Source organism: Hippopotamus amphibius, chromosome 1, assembly GCF_030028045.1.
Source record: "Hippopotamus amphibius kiboko isolate mHipAmp2 chromosome 1, mHipAmp2.hap2, whole genome shotgun sequence".
Lineage (NCBI taxonomy): Eukaryota > Metazoa > Chordata > Mammalia > Artiodactyla > Hippopotamidae > Hippopotamus > Hippopotamus amphibius.
In genome coordinates this window covers 76,013,239-76,037,081 of record NC_080186.1, presented here as the reverse complement: position 1 = coordinate 76,037,081, position 23,843 = coordinate 76,013,239, and the positions used below count along the sequence as shown (strand labels likewise).

At 41.3% G+C, this 23,843-nt stretch overlaps 1 protein-coding gene across 4 annotated transcripts in view; it reads right to left on the bottom strand.

The window, feature by feature from the left end:
- The window catches only part of WLS (Wnt ligand secretion mediator), a 97,926-nt gene extending 75,561 nt beyond the window's left edge, over positions 1-22,365 (bottom strand). For 2 of the 4 annotated variants that reach the window (XR_009050062.1, XM_057716724.1), the window contains exon 1: positions 21,995-22,365. Coding sequence is in view for 3 of the 4 variants with exons in the window: in XM_057716724.1 (XP_057572707.1) it covers positions 21,995-22,100 (106 nt within the window). In the remaining variant the exon portion in view is untranslated. The remainder of the gene's footprint in view (positions 1-21,994) is intronic. The other 2 variants (XM_057716714.1, XM_057716734.1) reach the window with 1 other exon arrangement.
- Positions 22,366-23,843: the final 1,478 nt, after the last annotated feature.

Sequence of the window (23,843 nt, the reverse complement as noted above, 5' to 3'; positions counted from 1 at the left end):
ACCAGACAAAGGTGTTTTCTCCTGGAAAAGAGAAAGTCAGGGAGAAATGATGGTCCTCTTCAATTATTTGAAAGGCCACCATCTAACAAAAGGAAAGCAGCACATGTTCTAGATTATTCCAAAAGGAAAATTCAGGATTCATGAGTGGAAATTACAATGTGGTAATGGAAACCAATTTTCCACTAAATTATAAGAAAGAACATTTTAACCACTGTAGTGTTTCAACTAGACTGAAAAATTAAACAATTTTAATTGTCTATTGAGCAACCATCACTGGAATGGAAAAAATGCTGGCAGGGGGGTCATCTGTGTGTGGGTGAGGTTAGATTAGACAAATTCCCAGGGCCCCTCACAAAATAAGAATCTCTGTTTCTCTAAAGAATTGGGAAATTGTGGATTCCTGGTGAAAACAGACAAATGGAGGGTGGTGAAGGTTAGGGTCTCCAATAGGCAAAAAGCACCAGCAGTAGCTCATCACCAAAATAGGAGAGGTAGACTCCAATCTTGCCTGGAAAGAAAATATCATGTAGGTGAAACCAGATAAGAGGGGAAGACCTCGTGGGGGATTTTTTCCTGTTCTGAATAGATGACTAAGGGGTAGGGTAGCAGGGTTTAAAAAAAGGGCCAAGAGGACTTCCGTGATGGCACAGTGGATAAGAATCTGCCTGCCAATGCAGGGGTGGAGGGTTTGATCCCTAGTCCCCGAAGATCCCACATGCCCATGGAGCAACTAAGCCCATGTACCACAACTACTAAGCCTGCACTCTAGAGCCCGAAAGCCACAACTACTGAGCCTACATGCCACAACTACTGAAGCCTGTGTGGCTAGAGCTGGTGCTCTACAACACAAGAAGCCACCACAATGAGAAGTACATGCACCACAAGGAAGAGTAGCCCCCGCTCACCACAACTAGAAAAAGCCCACATGCAGCAACAAAGACCTGACAGAGCCAAAAATAAAAGAAAAAGAAAATTGAAAAAATAAACATTTTAAAAAATAAAAATAAAAAAGGACCAAGAATCAAGCAGCCCTTTCTTTCGTCTTCCGAACCTAAGGCACAGTGGTGCTTCTTTCTTGAAATTTACAGCTTCCTCTCACTATCTGATTTTAAAAATCCATTCAATTTTTTAAAGAAAATAGACAAACATCCAAGTTAGGAATGCTAGAATAATAGTTGATAGCTTTCTTATAAATGCTAATATTGCCTTTGGTTTCACTATCCCTGATTTGCCCCCAACCAACAATTCACTCTAAAACAACTCACCAGTAGATTCAGCGAATGGATAGGACAGGGCTAACCTCAAACTTTCCTCTTAGAAAACCAACCATATTGCAAATTTACTGGACCTGCCTTGGAAAGTAAAATGATTACAAAGTCAACTTCTGCTAAGGCACACAACCTCCCTTGTAAAAGGAAGGAGGAGCTAAAATAGGTTTTCAAAAAAAACTGATTCATCTTACCATTTATATATGAATAATACATTAAGAGAATTTTCCCTATCTCTTCATCTCCAGGGCACTCAAAGCATTTACAGTCTCATTATTTTATACCCATTAAGTGGATACCAAAGATTATTATACTCCTTTGATTTCTAAGAAAGCAACTATGGAAAGATTAAACAAGTAAGTTGTCCAAGTTGCTCAGTAAATTGAGATGTTTGTAGTTGTCCACTCAGTGCTTGTTTTAGGGACTTAGTACTACAAAGTGACTGAACCCTAACTCACCAAAATCCCCAAGTCTTACCTATCTCTCCCCCATTTCTCACACACACATGGAATTTTCATCAACTAAGCACAAAGCTGCCACCATGTAGATCTTGGACAAGGGTATCCTATCAGACCCGCAGCATGTCTGCAAGAAGCCTGTCACCACACCTGACTTGGTTTTCCAACCAGAATCAACCCACTACTTTATCAAGTGAAGTTGATTCTGCCTGGCCATGTCTGGGAAAATTTTAACCCCTCGATTAGCTATTAACAATTGGTTTCACTCAGACGAGACAGAGGACAAAATAATAGTGGTTTAAAAAAAATGCCTCCACCATTCTGATTACAAAGGAGGCATGATTAACGAAGTTCCCTTTGTGTCCAAGCTCCATTCTGAGAGCCAGAGAAAGAGATTTCCACCCCCCTTTTCTGATTGCTGAGTCTTTTCTTACTTGTCTCATCGCCCACACAATCTGTTCATAGCCCAATGAGACAATCCATCCAGTCTGCAGAGAGTTCCTAAAACATTTATGTCGTGAAAGCAGACAGGATGAACAGGACCTCATCTCACAAAGGATGATGGGACATTCAGCAAAAGAGTTCACAAAGGGAAATACAGACGGAAGGCCCTAGGCTGAATGGATTTGCCCACAATGTTTAACACAATGCCTGTCCTTACGGGTATTTGTAAACCTTCTGGTCAATTTACAACCACCCCCAGATTTTATCCCCAAAACTCTACTGCTTTTAGAACATACAGTTTTTAAAGAAAATACAATTATCAAGTGAAAGAAGTCCAAATCAGTGATTTAAGGATCATTCAGTCTCTCTAGACCTTAAAACATGAAAACAGCAACTGAGACAAAGATTCTAGTTCCAGCTCAACCATGTCGGTGGGCCAACATAATGTGTATAAAACACTTAGCACATTGCCTAGCACATAGTAAGTGCTCAATTAACATTATCTAATATTTTTACCACACCATGCTCTGTTTTATTAATGGTATCTTTATATCTGCCCTGCCTGTCTACTCAGCTAAAACAGTGCCACCTTGTTTGTCGTTGGTACATTACAAAAGATAAGTGCCTTGCCTTCATAACACCTCCTCTTATTTACAGATCTATGATAGGGTACAGACAAGATACAAAAAAGCAAACCTAGTCTCATAGCTGGTGAGAAATAGGTTCCCTGAGATCTCAACTCATTAACGTCACGCTTTCTTTCCATGACAGGACAGATGAGCAGATTATCATGACTTGTGCCTCTTTATGTTCCCCAGAATTTAGCGAAGTGCTAAGATATACTTTAATCACCATCTAAACAAATTTCTAATCTGCCAGTAACCTAAAGACTCTGAGGACTTACTTTAGTGCCTTTAACAATAAGAAAAGAAATGAGTGGAAAAGGCCAACATCTTTGGCTTTTTGAGAAAGACATGCCTCTGTGTTTATTTGCCAAGGGAAAGTATTACCAGGTCTACTAAGCAAATAATCAAAGGCAAGAAGAAGCGTGAAGGATTAAATGATATGTCTAAGGAGGCAAATGGGGCTAGCGCCAGGTCTCTTGGATACTCTGTTCATAGCTTTTTGGATTAAGATTGTTCTTAATTCAGTGCCTTGAATGACGTGAATCTTGTCCTGAATTATGTACATCAAATTGTGTTTCCCATGACCAGCCACACCACAAAGGTCTGGCCAAACTCCCTAATTTTTCAAAAAAAATCTTTTTAGCTGATCTAAAAAATACTTAGAGCACTTAATCTATTTCACCTACTTTGACCTTGACAACAGACTATCTTATTTTATCACCCTTGTCTCTACAATCAAAGGTAAGATCCATGTGCGCATTCTTTCTGTAGCCTATGACTAACCCAGCTCAGGGACTGTAGTAACATGTGCCAGCTCATTCTTTGTTCTGCCTCACAGACTTATGGATGTCCCAAAGAAATCTCAAGTGATCGTAATACCTACTCAAGTTTCCCAACCATGCCCCCAAATACTAGTCTGCTTGGGCAGTCATTAAAGCTTCTCCTGTGCCTTCGAGAACCTCATTTTAGCTGCTTGGACATCCTCTTGCCATCCGTTTCACACACACATCCAGCTCAGCAGGAGTACATGTTGCAATGAGCTTTGCTTCAAAGCCAACAGCCTGGCTGAGGTACAAGAATTGTCATTATGATCTCCACCAGCCAGTTGGTGCTCCAACAGTGGTACAACACACACACACACACACACACCCATTTCAACTACTGCTCTAGTTGGAAGAGCTGTGCCAAACAAAGGTTGGTTCCATATCTGATTTTTTTTAATTGTCACTAAAGACCTATTCCACCAAACACAAGCAAACTCTCCAAATATGCCTTCTACAGTATAGTAGTGGTCCCCATTGGCCTATCTTTAAACCAAAGGCATAGTAAGTATATCAGTCTGGGGTCTTCTGGTTGCAAAAGGAGGGAAACCCTGCACAAAGTTGCTTGAGCAAAAATTAAAGCAATCAATCAATTAGTAAGGTGAAGATGAAAAATGTCCAGAGACAGCATGGTCTTTAGATAGTGGTTGTTTTGAGAAATCAAATTATATCAACAGATCTCATTTCTTTACAGTCACTGAATTCTATCTTATATTTTATTAGTTTCACTTTCAGGCTTCATTGAAAGGGCTCCAGCAGTTCCAGGCTCATATTATCTGGATTCAAGTTTAGTAATAAACAGAGAGGACATCTCTTCCTGGTAGCTTCCACAACAAGTCTCAGACTTCATTCTGATTAGACTAAATTGAGCCACATATCAGCTGTGGCTTGGTCACATGCCCATCACTGGAGTCAGAGGTGAAGCCTCTCTTAAAGCTCATGGTCTGAGAGTAGGAAAGAGGAGGTACCACAAAGGAAATGCAGGATCCTGCTATCAATAGAATGAGGCTGAACCATCCTCTCCCGTAAGTCTTCCCTTTTTCCCTAATCTCTAAGAAGTTGTATTATAAGGATAATCAACTTTGAAAATAGCACACTAAAGGAAGGAAACAACCAGGCAGGTCAAAAAAGAGTACAAATAGCCAATAAACATATGAAAAGAGGCTCACCCTCACTAGTAATCTAAGAAATGTAAATTAAAAAAAATATTCTTGGCACATTAGCAAAATTTTTAAAATTAAAAGTAATGCCCAGTACTGGCCAAGATGCAGGGATATGGATGCTCCTAGGACTGACTTATGAGGTACATGGGTGGTTATCATTGATCTCAAAAGGCAAGCTGGAGATTATTAACAAAATCTTTAAAAATGGGCATGATTTTTGACCTCAGATAAATTCACAGAAGTGAAATTGCTAAGGAAATAATTAAGGGTATGAACAAAAATTTAACTACAAGGGAGGTTTTCCCAGTACTGTTATTATATAACTCCCCACTGGAAATATCATCAATGACCAACAGTAAGAGATTAGGTAATTTAATTATGGTAATCCATTCTATAGGCTATCATACCAACATAAGAAATAGCCTTTCAATGCATATTTGTTGACATGATTTTAAGGGAGAAAGGCACACCATGGAAGAGTTAGTAAGTGGGTGACCATACAAAAGCATCATTTACTAGTTAAGATTTTAGTAAATTATTTCACGCTCATCCCTAGGTGCTCCCTGGCTCCTTCTTTAAGATTTTCCACAGGGTTTTGTTTGTTTGTTTGTTTGTTTGTTTTATTATTAGCTGTGTTGGGTCTTTTTTTTTTTTTGCTGTGTGTGGGCTTTCTTTTAGTTGCAGTGAGTGCGGGCTACTCTTCATTGTGGTGCGCGGCCTCCTCATTGCCGGGGCTTCTCTTGTTGTGGAGCACGGGGTCTAGGTGCATGGGTTTCAGTAGCTGCAGCACATGGGCTCAATAGTTGTGGCTCACAGGCTCTAAAGCGCAGGCTCAACAGTTGTTGCACAGGGGCTTAGTTGCTCCGAGGCACGTGGGATCTTCCTGGAGCAGGGACTGAACCCGTGTCCCCTGCACTGGCAGGCTGATTTTTAACCACTGCGCCACTTAGGAAGCCCTCCACGGGGTTTTAAAGACCCAGATCTTCCCTGGGAAAGGTCAAAACATCTGGAGACCTTCCACAGGCTAAAATTTGTTGTTCCTTAAAAGAGATATTTTTTACATGTTTGCTTAAACAATTGTTTAAGGGAGCAGCTGTTACATGGGGAAATTAAAGATGATGGACCACAGATGGCATATACTTGTCCTAGAAGATAGCTAAGAAAATAATCTTTGGCTAATACACAGCAACTTCTATGAGAAATAATTCTCTATACTAAAAAACTAAGCTTTTTTTTTTTTTACTACTCTTTATCCTATCATCATGTAGCAATTAATCTTCACATCCTCAGAGCAATTCCACTACAAATAAATCTGACCAAATCAACCCTTCTCAAACAAAACTAACCACAAACACAGCTATTCTCCATTTCAGTTTCCATAACTTTAAAATGTGAATGTTCCTGTTGGACTGATCTGTCTCAGAGAGCTGTTAAGATCAAATGAGATCATTTCTATGAATGTGCTTCAAAGAAGAATAAAAGCACCAAACAAATATGAGGTATTAGGAGTAAGAATTCATCACCTAGGTTTAACATGCACTTAACAAAGCATCTCTGAGTCTACAGTCTAGTCTTTGGTTCTGCCATAGCTATCATGTTCTTTTCCCATAGTCATTTCTGAAAACCAGACGTTGGCCTGAAAAGTTTCCCTGCAACAAAAGGACAGGGCCCTCTCTACTTTCATATTGGAAGAGTGATTATAAAAGTGTGGTGTTTCTAGTTGTTGAAACTTAGGTAATCAAATAATAGGGAAAAATGTCAAAGATAATCCACAAAGCAGACAGACATGCCCAGCTTAGACTGGAGCCTGAAATGGAAAACAGCAGCAGCACAAATGAGTAGAGGAGTTAAGGGTTTTCATATTATTTCATTCAAGCTACAGCAATTAAAAAACTTAAAAGATGTAAACTTTTGAGAGTGAGAATTATTTGAGAATGAGCACGCATTACTACTCTTAGCAATATTTTTTATAGCACTCCAAATTATATTCCCAAAGGAAAGCACTGCTTTAAAAAAAAAAAAGTTGTTTCTTGGTAGGGCAGTGCCTCTACACTATGGCCTTATATAGTGTTTTTTCTATGGTTTCTTTCCCATTTTGAAGAATGGTAAAAGTTTAAATAAAACATGGATGGGTCAATAATACGTACACTGAAGTTCTTAATGCCCTTCTTTTTAAACCCCCACCCCAATTACATCCCTCCCTTGAGGATATTTACAATCCTCTATGACACATGCTCTGTACCTTCTTGGTTCAAGGAAAACACACCTACAGCATTTCAAATTAACTACTGACCCTTACTCTCACACTATAAACAAACCCTTTTCAAAATCTCAATTGCATTGTGTCCACATTGATTAAAGCTTGAAGCCTGGTGACCTCATGTGGTGTTAACTTCTCCCATGCACCAACAGTATTCTGCCTTTCTACTCAATTACCCCCTTTGGTGCCAGAGGATCGCTACCCAATGAACATACACAATGGACTTCTGCTTCATTACACTAACCAACAGCAGGATAGAAATAAGCAGAAGAGGAATAAACAAGCTAATTTATCATGAGGACAGAGCAAGCTTTCACCAGTCTCACCATGGAAAACTTCAGCGGTTTACAGGAATATCAATGGTCTGGGGGTGATGTTTATGATCTTACAGATTGCAGACAGAGCCAAATAGACCCTCAGTGATTAAAGAATTTTGCAGATGAGCAGGTGTGAACACATGCACACAAAAACCATGTCTTAAAACTCTGGGGTCCTACATAAAACCTACTGAATAATTATTTGGGGAAGCACAACCAAGGGCTTTGGATAATGTGGACTGACACCCTGGTAATTTGCCCCAAGTGTTCGACCTAACTATGGGGCCCCTCTTATTCATCCTTGACGAGGTGGTCAGGAGGGACCCAGCCTCTTTGTGAGAGGGGTCTGGATGCCCCCCCCTCATTAGGCATGGCAAGGGCACAGCGGCTGATTGAATTAACAACTTTGGAGGGCTTCAGTTCCAGTTCCCAGACATTAGCACCATCATCCAGAACAAATTAAAAGTCTCACAGCAATTAAGCAGATTTTGAAAATGAATTTCCCATGGTTCACTGGTTCAACAAGCAATCTTGAGTTAAGTATTAGAGAAGAGTTTTAGAAGGAGAGGAGGAACTGACTGCTGAGTTTCCAAAGAAAACACATAATTGGTAGAGGCATAAACAATAAACGTCTGAGCCTCTGCTAACTAGGCTTTTACATTTCTTTTATATAAAACTGGAAATAGTCACAGAAGTGTGAAAAAATAAAAAATTAACATGGAATTGTATTAAAATGGTGGATCCTAGGAGGATTCTTTTCCTTTTTCCTTTGCTTTTAATTCCTTTAACATCATTGTATTCTTGTTTAAAAGCAAATAAAATTAGAAGGGGACAAAATGCATGTTTCTAGTCACTAGATTTTAATTTCACACAAGCAAGCTAAACCTGACTCTAGAACTATCTACCTCTCCCTGAACCAGTGTATCCAGGTTCAGAGCAGGCAGAAAACCTTTTATGTCAGCTTCCAAAGGACTCTGGCTGATTTAACACTGGGAAATCATTCTTGGGTTAAAAGAATAAGACATAATAAAATAACACATAGCATATTCTTTGTGCTTACAATTTGCAAGTTACTGTACACATACTTTTCATTTCACAGATTATTTCGTTTAATCCTTGCAGCAATGTCACAAGACAAGCACTACTACTCCCATTTTACCCAAGAGATAGATGAGGAAACTCTGAGTTTAAATAATTTGTTCAAGGCCACATAGCCCACAAAAAGTAGAACCAGGATTCCTGTCCAGTCTTTCTGAACCCAACGTGCTTGCTTACATTTAGAACAGCAAACTCCCATTTCCGGTGTGGTTTTACCTAGCCTTAAGAGCGGTGGATAGGTACACACGCACACACGTGCACGCGCGCGCACACACACGTCATTATTTTAGAGGGAAGGCCTGCATGATGATGTGATGACCCAGCCAAGGAGGAATTCCTGTCGCCTCTTTCAAGCCCCTGTTTTCTCTCCATCCCCACCACCTCCTCTTCCCCTGACTCTTGTGCCAGCTCTGTCCCCTCCCCAGTACTCCCACCTCTAGCTGGAAGGTCTGGCTAAGAGAAGTCCACATCCAGCTTTTGTGCAGTTTTCTCCTTGGTTTTTGCTTCCTTCCCTTTCAGAGTACATCTGCTTCTTAAATCTCTATTACCACATCTCCACCTGGCTCCACTGGAAAGTCAACAGGCCCAGGTTCCTCTTTGCCTGCAGGCACATATTCCACACAGCATGTTTCAGTACTGTTCAGGAACCTGGAAGAATGTGCAGATGAATTCATTCCCACCCACCGGATCGAGAAGCTCAACACAATGGAATGCAGAGGTGGTTATTTGAATGTCTTATGCTTTCTTGTCAAGGGCAGTTATAAAAGCTGACATCATAAATACATTACTGATCTCTAAGAAGAACCATAAACACATCTGCAAAATTCTTTGAAGGGAAACTTTGAAAGATGAATTTTCCATCTTTCAAAGTTTATAGAAAATTAATCAAATTATGTGGTCTTCTTAAAGAAGCCCCTAAAAAACAGCCCTCAGGGAGCAGAAGAAACACACTTCTTAAAGATAATAAATCACAAAATTCCATTATGGTTCAACATTCCCATTTAAATATTCAAGATTCATATACTAAGGTGTGTTCCTTTTTCCCAGAAAACTTTATCAGCTGGTATGGATAACCACAATTCCTTTTCTGCTTTTATGGCCAAATAAAGACCAAATACATATATCAGACCTACTAGTAATCAGTGTAACAGTAGGCATAGGTAATGAAACACTTCTCCAGCAGTCAGGAAACTTGGTTCAAATCTTCTCTCACTGCAACTTCTCTGGGCCTTAGTTCCTATTATACAACATAACAAGAAAAGGTCCCTTCCCCAAACTCCTCAAACTTACAATTTTATAAATCTAAGCATATAAACCATGAAGGTGACATGATCTTTTAAGTTCAGGTGAATAAGAAGAAATCTCCCCTCATTTCAATTATAAAAGAACAGCCCAGAATAGTGTGTTACAAATTTTAAGGCTGACCTTAAAGTTGAAGCATTTTAGCTACCTCTGCAATCAATGCAAAATGCAAGGCATTTATCTACTTCTTCAAAAAGTATTACTGAGCACTTCACACTGCACTGCCCTGTGGTAACCACTGGAGATAAAAGACGAACAAATTAGACCACCCCGGCTCTCCTGCAGCTTCTGGTCTTACAGGGATGATCTTTTAACTTTATTTTTCTTTATAATTCCTTATAATACAAGATAATTCTAGCTAAAGCTTCAGAAGTAATTAATATTTTACAAGAAAAAGATCATTTCTTTCCTTGAAGCTTGACTTTCAAAGGTCTTTGTCATTATGTTATATCTAGAAGCAAAAACATTTCCCAATGGATGACAACTTCAATTTTATAATGTAAAACAGAAGAACAACTGGGATTTGCTATGCAGCAAGCATGGATGGAATCTCTCATCCACATACTGAGTGATATTCATTTAAAAGTAAAGCTACCTGGGCTCAACTATGCTATAAAGAGCCGTGAGTACTGGCAAGCATTTTAAAAGACAAAATTTAAGATTCAAATTAAACCTTGGTGAAAACTATTACTAACCAGATCAAAAAGTACGTTAATTGCTCTAATTCACCAAATGCGTGGATGACGTGCTTCTTGAACTGTTGGCTTGCATGGATTATGCCTAATGGGGAGGCTATCAAACAGGGTTGCTGGGTTTCTTATTTTATGTAATTTACTAAAGAGGCAGAAATAAGCTGCCATGAGCCTAACTAGACTTGGTTTGACACACACACACACACAAAAATCCTTAAGAAGTTAATTAGTGACAACTTCAATTCAGGGAAATGGCTAACATATATCGAGGGATCTAGCACATACACGCAGGTAACTTATGTTCTCTCATTTAAACCCACAACCTCCTGTGAGGCAGAAATGTTTAGAGGAGGAAACTGAGGCTCACAGCATGTAAATGGCTTGTCCAAGTTTGATAACAAACCAGATCACACCCACTGATCAACGCTAAAACCACATGCCATCAGTTAGAAATCTGATCACTCTGAATGCAAGGATCAGTAAGTCTACCATTGAACAGAAACATCATATGGAAAACCTTGAGCCAATACCATGTTGTTTTGTAGTGTGACAATTTCCCAGGAATTTTATAAGCCCAAGTCATTAAAGGCAATTTCCAAATTCCTGTAGCAGCACTGCTTAGGTGGGAGAGTTACTCTAACGTGAGATGCACAGAGAGTTGGTGGATTCCCTGGACGGAGCTGGTATCAGTACCTAACCACATCATGACCCAGAAATGCAATCTTCTCAAATATATACTACTGCTGATTTTGTTTAAATCCCAAGCCTACTCCTCTTCTCTCTCCCAAATTATATTTCCTCTCTTTGTCTTTTTTAACGGGTTGGTGGGGTAGAGGAAAAGTGACATGAGAGAATTCTCCCAATATCTATAACAGAAAAAATAAAATGCTAATTGAAAGGTGACCTTAGCATACCCTAAGTTTAGAGATCTTGGGCATCTACAAATTATCCTGTTTCTTTCTCTTTCATCGACTATTATCCAGAAACACCATGTTCTCATAGAGCAGAACTCTGTTCTGTTTGGGCATGTTCAAAGAACGGTGCCAGCCGAGGATTTAACACCAGCTGGCTCATGAACATGTAAACGCTGTACAATTAGGAGGATGGGTGACTGAAAGGATGTCCAAGGCCCTGGAGTTGCCTGTCACAGACAAGCCCGTCCCCGCCCCACCCATCCCCACCTCACAATTCTGAAGAAGCTGATCCCTTCTAAGCACAGGTGTGTTCTTTAAGTGACAGCAAGGCCCCTGGTGCAGTCTTTCCCAAGCCTCTCAGTACAAATCTTATCTACAACTTTCTTTTGCTCAGGCATGCGGGGGCTAAAGTTGGAGCCCATTTCACACAAGCAAGAACTAGCTCAACAGAGCAGAGAAAAGAAAGGAATGTGGGGACGTGTGTTTTCTACATTTGAGGCATTCCGTTCTCAGGAGAGTTCCAACCTAAGTGAGGGCAGATAAAATACATAAGAACCTGGAGAAAAGGAACAGAAAAAAGACCTGATCTGCCATGAGAGAGGGCTGGGTTTCACAAATATAGAACCCAATTTTTTGTTTGTGAGCACCTGAAAGCAAGCATGTTAAACAGAGAAATAAAAGAAAAAATATTAATTACAGCTAAATCAGAGGATGCAGAACAGTGCTTTGTGACTCTGCTTAGTTTCAACAATAATAATAGAAGAATCTACCCTGTAATACTTGCACCTCTAAAATCACAAAAATAAGCTTGTCAGTCACAATGGAATAAGGCCTTCAACATGTTAAGCCGTACCTTGGCAATTTGAATTTTCTACTTGCAATTGCCTTCAGAGTGAAGAAATGGCAGAGACAAAGATGAGCAGTTTTGTTTGTTTCTTTTGCATGTAAAATAGACCCCCCAAAATACAGGGCATGTCACTTCCCCTAAACTCACTACAACTTCAGAATCATGCCTGCCACCAACATCCTCTGAAAGCACAAAAGTTAGTCACAGAAGTTTAGACAAGGAAGCTTCAGACTTATGAAGTCTTTAAACATGAGGATGGCACTTTTGCTGTACTGATAAGGAGAACAGTGCACAGATTTTTTTTTTTTTTTTTAAGTTTTAAATTTACATTTTCTCAAGCAGGAGAAAGGAGATGTACCATACTCTCAGCAAACAAGGAAGAAATTTAGTTTTGTTTTTTGTTTTGTTTGTTTGTTTGTTTGATTATGTGGTGTTCTTTAAAATCCACAGAGAATAGCTTAACACTCCATGCTTCATCAGAAGTTAGCTAAGAACATTAAGTATACAAAGGCAAGCAGGAGAAGACAATAAAGTTATTGCTATTTTATTTTCAAGTAACAGAAAAGTCAATGGAGCTTTAAGAACCACAAGCTGGGAATTTTCTGCACATCAACTCTATGGCCTCAGACAGAAATCAGATGATCTTCATGCTGAAACTCAGAAGGAGATATATGCTTGGAGTGCTGACTGGCATTAGAACCTGAGTCTAAACCAAGGCTCTGCACCTAATTGTGTAAACTGAGCCCCTTCCCTTTCTTGGACTCTGATTCCTCCTCATAGGAGGTAGGACAAGATGGTCTCCAAGGCCCTTTCATCTTTACAATTTAATAGCAACAAGCTCCACAGCTTCCTTTTAGGCCAGATAGCACCAAAGGGGACAGGTATAGTGGATCCAAAAAGCTGTACTTACGGCAACTGATAAGATCACACAGCTTTAGAGTGGAATCAGTTAACATACCCCAGCCTATAATGTAAGGATGTCACTGTGGGGGTGGGGGTGCTGCTAGGTGTGATATGACTTGCCTATACCCAGAGACCCCAGAACCCTGGGCACGTTCTCACGTTACCTACCACATGCCTACATCTCTCTGCTGCCAGTGAGTTTCTGCGGCAAATCGTCCCAACTGTTGTAGACTTAGAAAATGGCATAACCGAGCTCTGTTAAAATTGTCTATAAAGCAAAAGTAATAAACCTGGAGCAAAATGTGCATGTTTTAGGACAATGATTTAGACTCATGTGCTTTTTTGCTAGTTATTTGCAGCAATATTAATGCCTACCATTTTGGGAAGGCCCATTATGAGACATACGGTTATAATGTGAATTCATGTTAGACAGCAGGTTGACCTCTCTTGTGTACTTTCAAACCCAAAATGAGTAATGCTCTGGGTCATTCCACTTCCCTCTGCCTAAATAGATCCATGAATCTGGAGGTGTTAGACAAAGTGGTGGTGACTCAAGAAAGAAAAAGAATAGAAGATAAATGACGTCAAGGCTAAGTTCTTCCAGATCTAAGAGCAGAGGGATACAGAGAAAGAAAAGTAGGAGAGATGGATATGGGTAAAGCAGATGGTTTCAGCAAAGAGTCCTCTGGGAATCAGATCTCTGGTGGGCCTGGCTCAACGAGAGACCCAAAGCGTTCCTTGTCCTCATGAGAGTGAATTCCTCACTACAACCATCCGTGAAATAGGAGGCCTCCGTCCCACATCACAGTGGAGGGCGGGAGCCAAGGAGCTTTTGTGACTTATTTGAGATCATGGAGACCACAGATCGCCTGCAGAGTTATAGCTAAGTTGCTCTCCACTACATGATGCTGCCCTGACACCAGGCACTCTCTCTGGGAGAGGCTCAGCCCCAAACTAAAAGCAGCAGTTAACTGTCCCCCAACCAGCTCTCATGAGCTTAACCTTATTAATCTGTGGCTCGGAAAAAAAAAAAAAAAAAAAAACTGAATCAATCATTTGCAGGCCAGTTACCTTCTTCCTAAAGAAAGATCATAAGGCCTTGCCAAAACAAATGTAATACCTTGGCCTCTGCTTTCAAGTACTTCTGCTTTCTTGGAAATGTGTATTTGTGGATAAAGTCTCTGAGTTAACCCAGGGAATTAACTAGAAGATTAAGAAGGCCCTATAATTCCTGTGGGCCAATTAAGAAAGAATACCCTTTACCAGGGAATATTAAAAGAATAGAGTAGGAAGGAAAAAGAGGGAGCTGAAATTGCACTTGAAGGCCCAGGATTTAAACAGGCATAGCAGACACAAACACTAGCTCAGTTTGGGAGGAGTGGGTGGCATCGGAAGTAGATTTTGGAAATCCAGGCATAAGCTATGTCCCAAAGAGATGTACTCATATGTTTACAGGGGCCCTAATTTTTCTCCTATCTCCTCCACACCCACATTCCCCTCCCTTGTATTCAACAGCTATATTCAGGACCTATTGTGTATGCTAAGTCTAGTTGGCATTCAGGTCAGTTACTTCCACAAGTTTCCAATTACAACTCTCAGTTACTCCAAGTGTATTACTGAGTGTAATAAAATTTTGGGGGGGGGTGGAGCTGGGGTGTAATTTTCTCAGGTTCAGCCCTCCCCACCATGACCTGCAAAGTATTGGCGAACATTTACAATAGCTGGTGAAAGAAGTTAATATGTTTTAGGAATTGGGATCATTTGTATAGGAAGTAACTAGGTCAGTGAATAGTACCCAGGCAGTGATGGGAGTATGTGGTCTGGGAAAGGATAGAAGCAGAAAAAGTCAGTCTGAGCTTTCATCTTCTATTGAATCTGGGTAGAATGTTTCCTCACACTTGACTCTTTGTTTCCCAAAGAAATTGCAGGTACCATAGGAGGAGACTGGAATTAGACTTAAGAGCATGGCTTGATTCAGTTCAGGATCATGGGCTTCAATGCCAGCCTTCTTATTTACCATTTCTGTTAACTCCAAAAAGTTCCTTAAGTGAGCCTCACATTCATCTGAAAACTGGAGGAAGTACCTGCTCCTTTAGGTTGTTATGTTCATTAAACGAATCAATACCTGTAAAATGTTTTCCATAGTCACCCAATAAATCTTCAAAAAAGCAACAAATCGTAACTAGCCAAATCCCTCACTACTGGTCAGATGACACTCTGATTATCACTTTTGCTCCTCTATAAAATTTAATTATGGGTGGAATATGGTGGGGGTGGGAGGGATGGGGGGAAGGAGAGGTAGTTCTAAAGGGCTAAAGAAACTTAGGATTTTTGTATTCTAAAACATATGAGTTGCTCTTTTCTGTTATTTATCAATCCTTTTAGATTAGCCCTATTATGAAAAAGGAAAAACACAAAACATTTCATCATCAAGTTTGAGAATTTCAATGCCTCAAGCTCCTCCTCTCCACTTACACCCCCATCCAGGCACTTTTTCTGGGAACCATCCACATCTGGCACACTTGTCTATTCTATTGTGCCACCATTACAACATCTCGGAGAGAACACAAGACAAATGAGATAGACAGGATCATTTCATGTCTTCAGGCTCTCTGTCTCCCATCATTTCTTAGAGTCTCTATCAAAACTGGGGGCAGTAAATCTTTCAATAGAGAATATCCATCAGCATTTTTTCCAAAGAACAAAATGAACCAATTCACGGTGTCAGCATGGAAGCCTCTGGTTTGAAATGCCCTCATTATTATGCATGGGTGTGTATATAAACAAAAATTATCCTTTGGGGAAACAATTTTCAACTGTCAGAGGCTCTTCTTTCAACTGCTCTGCTATCACTGCCAATCCACACCCTGTAAAAAGCTCTCCAACCTCAGTTTCTTCTCTTCCTTTGAAAAAGTCCAGACTTATATAACTGTATAAATATGTTAAAACCACTAAGTAGAGAAAATAAAACTGAATAATCTTCCTTAAGGTGGCAGAACTCAAACACTTTGTGGCTAATAAACTTGGCTGCTCAGCCAAATGGATGTTTCACAGAATTATGGGAACTGGTTAGAACCTGTAAGAAGTTGTAGACTTCTCAGAAGTTGTCCTCTCTTAGCTGGGGCAAGGCTCTGCTTTACTAAGTACAGCTGGGCTCCATTTCACTTATCATCAGATGATATTTTTAACAGGTTACCCAATGGTTAACATGTTACCCAATGGTAAAAAATGAAAAATTAGTTGCATTTGCAGTGTTACTCATCATCTCTCTCTACATTCAAACCATTTCTTTTCAGCCCTAGAAATCAAGGCTTTGGGAGATGGGGTCAGGAGCACCTAATGGCTGATAATTCTGGATTGACTGGACTCCAACCCTAGCTTTGACCCTGACAAGCTAGGTAATCTTGAGCACTTTTTCTAGACCTTTCTGTACCTCAGTTTACTTATGTGTAAAATGGGTACAATAGTACCAGTGTGGCAAGGCTTTGCACGGATCAAATTAAATAAAGTCTGGCACACAGTGCACATTTAACACATGTTAAGCATTATGTATATTGTTTTATTAATATATTTATGTCAAGATGAAATATTAATATAACTATTTGATGACATAATTAACAGGGCTTTTCATTTCACATGTTCTCAAGTTTCCAGTAAATGAGTGAGAATTATCGTGATATTAGAAACCTCATTGTAGGAAATCTTTTGCTAGTGAACTTGAATTAAGAGGAACTCTTTTCTAACCTCTGGCTTCCCTAGGTTACTCAGGCTTCAAGTCCCCTCTTTCCTAAGCCCTAGTCAGCATTGTAGACCTATCCTGGATACACATCAGGCTCCAATCAATATTCTGCACATTAGGCAGGTAACATACATGAGCTCTAAGCTAAGGACTTTCATACAATTTCAAACTCTAAATCTCCATAGAAACACCTTTATGAGGAAGATAAGGTAAGAATCTTCCCTCAGTCTACACGGATTAAAAAAAAAAATTTAAAGGCCACATTATTACAAAATGTCAACTTGCTAGGAAAAGCTTTGAGTCTAGATCTGGGTTCCAGGCAGGGGACTTGAAAACTTTACAAAGCCACACTATTATCTCAAGGAAATGTTTCTCACTTTGAATAGGGAAAAGGGAAAGTTCCAACAGAAGGCTAGACAGGCTGTACTGAATAAGTAGATGAAAGTATGATTAGAGATTGTTAGCACTAGCATGATTTTGCTGCAATAACCAAGTAGATAGCTTAGTCTTTTGAAAGTCAAATAATGTAATTTTAATTACAAAAAAATTTCCCACTCTTTACAAAAAGAATTTCTGAGGTTGCACAGTACTTCTACAAACCATATTAGATACTCTGGTAGTTAACAAAGAAAAAAATGACATGGTTTAGTCAGATATGAAATTTTACAAGATAAAAAGCAGAATCAAATACAGAAAAACGTGGAGTAACATCAACCAAAAGCCAATTTCTTAGCTCTTTTCTTAACAGATACCCAAACACTGCAGGATTGCCAAGTATTGCATTATTAACATATGTAAAATATAAATACCACAACAAGCTTAAAACCTAATGTATTGGGAAGCAAACCCTTATATATGCTGCATGCCTATAATTTTACTTATTTATTTTATTTAATTTCTTAAAATCCTTTCAAATAAATGATACTAGTAGAAACAAAAACTCTTCATATGAATGGACCACAATCAAAACCATCCACAGTACCCATTCAAACAATAATGGCACAATAATATGGGCTATATCATTGAAAAGAAGTAGATAAGTCCATGTTAAAACTGAGAAAACTGATTATAAAAATGTGCGTATGTGTATTATACATATATACACATATATAATATTCTCAGCAATAAAAAACAAGAAAAGGCCGCTCACATTGTAAGCCTTTGAAAGAAAGCAATCCTTCCTAAAGAAATAATAATGGGCAATTTGTTGATACTTATTTGGGTTTAAGTTTAGGATATTCTCATTTATGGGTATGCTTAAAACAGTGCAATAATTTTCTATTCATCTAATCCTGATCTTTATACTCTTACCAGTTTTAGAACAGGTGGGAACAGTGACCTGCTTTTCCAACCATTATATCCCCCAGACATGACTAATTTGAAGCTGAGCAAATTGCACATAATAGGCCAGGGAATCAAGTTCATGATTTTTAGTCGGCTGCACTCTTGTTTCAGGGCACATGGTCTCCTTCCCCTCCCCTCTTCCACCACCCTTGCAGCTGCTTCTCCATGAACTAAATTCACCAAACGTGAAATCAAAGGAAAATTATTTTTTAAATTTTCTGCAGGCTTATTTTTAAGGAGGATAAAGATTAAGCTATATCTTTAAAAATATTTTCTTTTCCTTCAGGGGTTCTTAAATTTTTAAATGAATTCTAAATACAAAATAAGTTAGTCACTTAAAAAATCTTCTCAGTAAGATAACAATCAGATGCATGATTTTATAATGGCTCAAAGTTTTTACAAAAGTATAGCATAATTCAGTAAATTCTTAAGTACCCCAAATTCTACCATATATTACTTTCCAGAGCCTTCTTGCAAAATCTCATTAAAGGTTTAGCAGTATACAGACCCTGGAACAAAACAAACAAAACAAGCACAAAAAAACAAAAACAAACAAACCAAATAAAACTTGGTTCTAAAAAGGTTGTTGGAGTAGGAGAGGACTTAAAAGCTGACTAAACCGAAACCCAATCCCTCTTATTTCTTTTTTATCTAGTGTTTAAATTTTTCCTCATTGATTCTAGAAGGCTACAACCAAACACCAGTCTGAAAGTCGTATAAAACTCTCTAAGCACTGAAAAATTCATGCAATTTCATAAACTGAAAGGAATCTTTAACTCATCAACCTACCAAAGAGAAGACTGAAGCCTGTTGGTTAACTGAAAAAGTGCCTGTCACCTTGGGTGCATGGTTTGTCATTATTGTTTGGGGAGGGTGGGTGGTTGTTTTTACTTTGTGTATAAGTGTATGGAGTATTTACACACTTACAATCAGGAGCTTTGCCATTCAGATCCTCCCCTTTATAGGCTGTCATATTTCCTTTCATCTAGGACAACAGTGATCAAAAAGGAACAATATATTATCAAGGCCAATTCAAAGTGAAGATTTCACTTCCTCACCTGGCCTCTGCAGATGAATTAGAAAGACACTACACACCCAAGACACCTGACTTCCTATGGATCAGTCCAGTTGAGCAGTGAAGGGGCTCTCTTCTCACTGGGGAGGGTGGAAAAGGAGGCTTCTGGACTTTAGACTTTCCAGCCTAAACACTGCTCCTTCAGCTACTGATTCCACTCGCCCACTTTCTTAAAGTTCTATCCTTTGCTTAGTTTCACCTGCTTTCCAGTTTAGGAAAGTTTGGTGGGAAAACATATCACTTACCTTTTGTTGATATTTATTTCCCATGTTTGGGTCTTGTAGCATACCTAAGTTCTTAGATTTGTTTAACAGCAAAAAAAAAAAAAAAAAAATTACTCTATAACTAGTTGAGATAAAGGCTAAGCCATTATTCAAAGTGTTTACGGTGAAATGAATTTGATCTCTTCAGCCTTCAGGCCTGAACTAGGGACACAGCCTTGGCAACTGAGGAAGGAGGAGAGGTAAGGGGTAAATTTACACAACAGGTTTCCCCCAAGAATTGTTATACAGAGACAGTTTTCTTTTTCAAGGAAAGTTGGAACTAAAGCAGTTGATTTATTGAGGGGAATCTAGACCCATCACTAACTTTTTGATATCAGGTATGATCACTAATCAAGTTCTCTGGGAAAAACAACCCTTGGTGTCACTCCAAACAAACCCCTCTTTGAACATACAACAGTTCTGATCCTATGGCAACTCCAGTGACCAGCAGCCACTCAACAGTGCCCTTGGACCTTCTCCACAGTGCTAAGATGCCAGAAATTATACTAGTTCCAAAAGTGCCCTAAGAAACCTACAACAGTGGATAATGGGCTAGATTCACTTTAGAAAAAGAAACACACACCAACAAATACCAGGGAACTATGTGTAATGGTTCACTGCTTGTGCAAAAACCTCAAAGAGGATGAAGGTCAGACAGGGATAATAGGCCAATTTAATTCTGAAAGCACAAGGTGCAAGAAATTTTAATTATGGTCTGCCACTGAAATCACACAAGATCCAATGGCATCTAACTGCAACTGCTCATCAAGGGAGACAAGAGGTGTAATTGTAACCGCTGCATAATCACTGTGAGGGCACAGGGAAGGCTGCCTTCAGCTCGCAGTAGAGAATGTATTAAGAGCCTCGAAAAATCCAATACAGGGAATCACGGAGATTGCACATAGCTAAACAAGAGCTCATAAGAGCGGGGGCGGGGGGAGGGTGTTGAGGGTTCCAGGAATAAAAAGATTAAGCTGTTTGACCCAAATCGAGGATATGAGCTTGGAAAACTCTGAACCTCTTTCTGCTTTTGGATACAAACACAGAGAAAGGCAAGATCTCCCCCCAGAAATTTCTCTCCTTGGTGAAGGTTCACCCACTCTCCTTTGTTTAAACAATTAGCTTGGATGTTACAGTGATTTACAGAACCAGCCTCCCTTTCATTTGTTCCCATCAAACCCAAGTCTGGAGACATAACGCCACGCACACGACTAGAGGTGCCCACGCCTGTGCAGCTCTCACGACCACGATGACACCGCGCCGCGCGGGCTCTGGAAAAGGGACGCACGCAGAAAGCCCCTCCGGGGACTCTCCACTTCGCAAAGTTTTACAAATCTGCGAAATACGGAAACCAAGCCTCGCATCCGCGCGGGTGAGGAAGTTGGCTCTGAAGTTTGCGCCGGGACTTCCTAAATCTCGAGGAGGAGGGGAAACAGAGTGCGCGGGGAGGCGGGAGGATGGACGGAGATGGAGACACAGAGAGAAGGGAGCGTTTTGAGTGGAAGGTCCGTGAAACCATGTTCTTCACCCGGAAGCCTGTTTGGCTCGAGAGGTCCGGGCGATGCACGCCAGGAGAGTTCTCCCAGGGGGGAGCTGTCACCTGCGGGGGGCTGCGGCAGGGGCGGAGGCCGCCCTCCTAGGCGCCAAGGCAGGACCTGGGGCTCCAGACTCACCGGCTCTCGGGGCTCTAAGAAGGAGGGGAGATTCGCAAGAGAGCAGGAGGCCAAAAGCAACACCTTTCTGATACGCTTTCCCCTCCGAACTCTCCAACTTCCCCCAGTGCCAGCCGAGGACTTTCTCCCACCGCACATCACCCCATCCAGGCTCCGGGCAAGGCTAGGACCTTGCCGACTGCCACGGCTGGGGGTGCTGGGGGAGGGGGGGCGTTGGGGGTGTGGCGAGGAAGCCGAGGGCACGAAGGTCAGGACCCAAAATGCAACGTCTCGGCCCCCAGCTGAGACAACCAAAAGCGTTTACACATGCAAAGATCGCAGCCCCGTAACAGGGCTCTCGGTTTGCGCTGCGCGCAGTTCTCCGACTCTTCAGTTGTTCCTAATAAAGTCGATTACGTTGCCCTCCAGGAGCTGATTGGGAGGGAGCCGAGAGGAAAAGGGGGGAACGCGGGAAAAAGCTGCGGGGCGCGGCAATCAACTTTGTAACCCAGAGCTTCCTCGCGTGATCCGTCGCCATGCTTAAGATTCCCACCCCCGCCACCCCCCTCCTTCCTTTCAAGTGGATACTGAAACTAGGCCAAAACTTTTTCCCCTCCTTTTCTCTTAGCCACTAGACTGGATTGTGCCCCACGGAGCCCCATGGAGCTCTGCTTTCTTAAGCACAATAGCCAGACTAATTAGATCATAGAAGCAAGGCAGTGATACTGTAACAAGTAGCCCGAGAGGCAAAGAGGGAAGGGGCCCGAAAAGAGAGAAAGGGGGAAAAGTTTGCAGCTTTCGCACTTACCAATCAAGCCTCCCACCAGAAAGGCGATGACTTGGAACACAAGCAGAATCCCACCAACAATGCAGAGCTTCTTGGTGCTCATGTTTTCTATAATTGCCCCAGCCATTTCTGCGCCCCCCTTTTTTCTTTTCTCCTTGAAATAAATGTTTTAGGGTGTGCTTTTTGCTCCCTCTCCTCTCACGCTCCCTTCTCCCTCGCCTCCCTTCTGGGCGCTGCAAAACTTCAGGGGTGCAGGAGCGCGGCGAGGAAGGGACCGGGAACGAAGGCGCCCGCACGGATTCCCCCAGCGCAGCCGGCTCGGGCTCCCCCAATGCCCGGAGCTGTGATTGTGGCCGCTCCGCCGCCTGTGGACGCTTAAAGGAGCAGGGAAGCGGATCACATGACGCCGCCTCCCTCCCTTTCTTCCTCCCTCCCTCTCGCGCTTCCTCCCTCCCTCCCTCCCTCCCTCTCTTCCTCTCCCCCTAGCCCGCCAGTGCGGGGCTCTGAGCTCCGGCGGGCGCTGGTGTCCCGCTCCCGGGTCTGGAAGGCAGCCTGTCCCGCCAGGGGCTGGTGTCGTTTGGGGGCTGATATTGTGGTTTAGTGGGTCCCCCTACTCCGCTTCCCACACGTTTCCTCTTCTGGTGCGAGATTTAAATCACCCATGGGCAGCTTTGCAGACCTTTAACTTACGCGTTGACTTTAGGAAATGGCCCCCACCCCCAACTGCTAGAACTCTCTTTAGGAAAGAGGAGGAGAATTTTTTAAAGGGACCCAATAGATGATTAAATCAAAGCACGGAGATGCGGAATAAAATCTCAGTTGGGCTTCCTTCTGCCTGATCTCAGCCTCGTTATTGGGAAAATACCCAGCTAAATCCCCCCACTGCACCCCTTAATGAACCCTGCGCTCCAGCCAAATCAGGCCACTGTTCATTACCACGTTATCCCCCACTCCATAGGTTTTCAGAGCCTCAACCCCGGCTCTCGCCTTGAAAGAAAATATATTCTACCCCACCGGAGTTTAAAACCTCATTTAAAAACCAACGCGTCTGAAAAATATTTTTTATTTTCTAAACCACCTTCTTTTAATATCTCCGGGCACTAAGCCCCTACAATTCCTGTGTTTACGTTCTTATCTCCTGTTGCAAGGACTTGCGTGTACACGTTTGTCTCCACCATCGAGCTGTAAACTCCTGGGGGATAGGGACCGAGTGCTATTCATCTTTGTACTCCCCGTAGTGCTTCGCAAAATTCTAGCTCTGGTAGGGCCTCCGTAAACTTTTGTGGAATGAATAAATAAGTGAATGTGAAAGCCAGCCTACGGTGTGCATTTCAAAAGCCTGAGACCTTATTTGACTTGGAGTACATATTCAGTTACAATGTTTGTCTTCTCTTTGTAAGGATATATTTATATTTATGCTTAACTTCCAGGCGGAAAGGCAAGTGGGACAAGTGGGACTCTAGAGATTTCCTGCTCCATCAAGTCTAAATTCCTGGGCCTGGTTGTTCCCTGTTTCATAAACTGGCCCCTTGGCCAGTATGACTCACACTGCCCAGTAGACCCTTGGTTTGGTAATACCCTATTCCCACACATACACGGCTTCCACCACCCACCACCCCTTACATACCTAGTTTCTTGTCCCTCCCCTCCATCTACATCCTCTTCATGCCAAGAGAATATCCCAAGTCCTGTCTCCTCTTCTACTCTGTTCCTGATTTTTCATCTTCTGCCATTGTAGAAGATGCCATCCAGGTTACACTTAATAAAAGTGTTCATTTCTAGTCTCCAACTAGACTAGAAACTCCTCAAGGATAGGTGCCAAACCATACGTATATAAATTCCATCTCCTTGGAGTCTAACAGTTTTTACA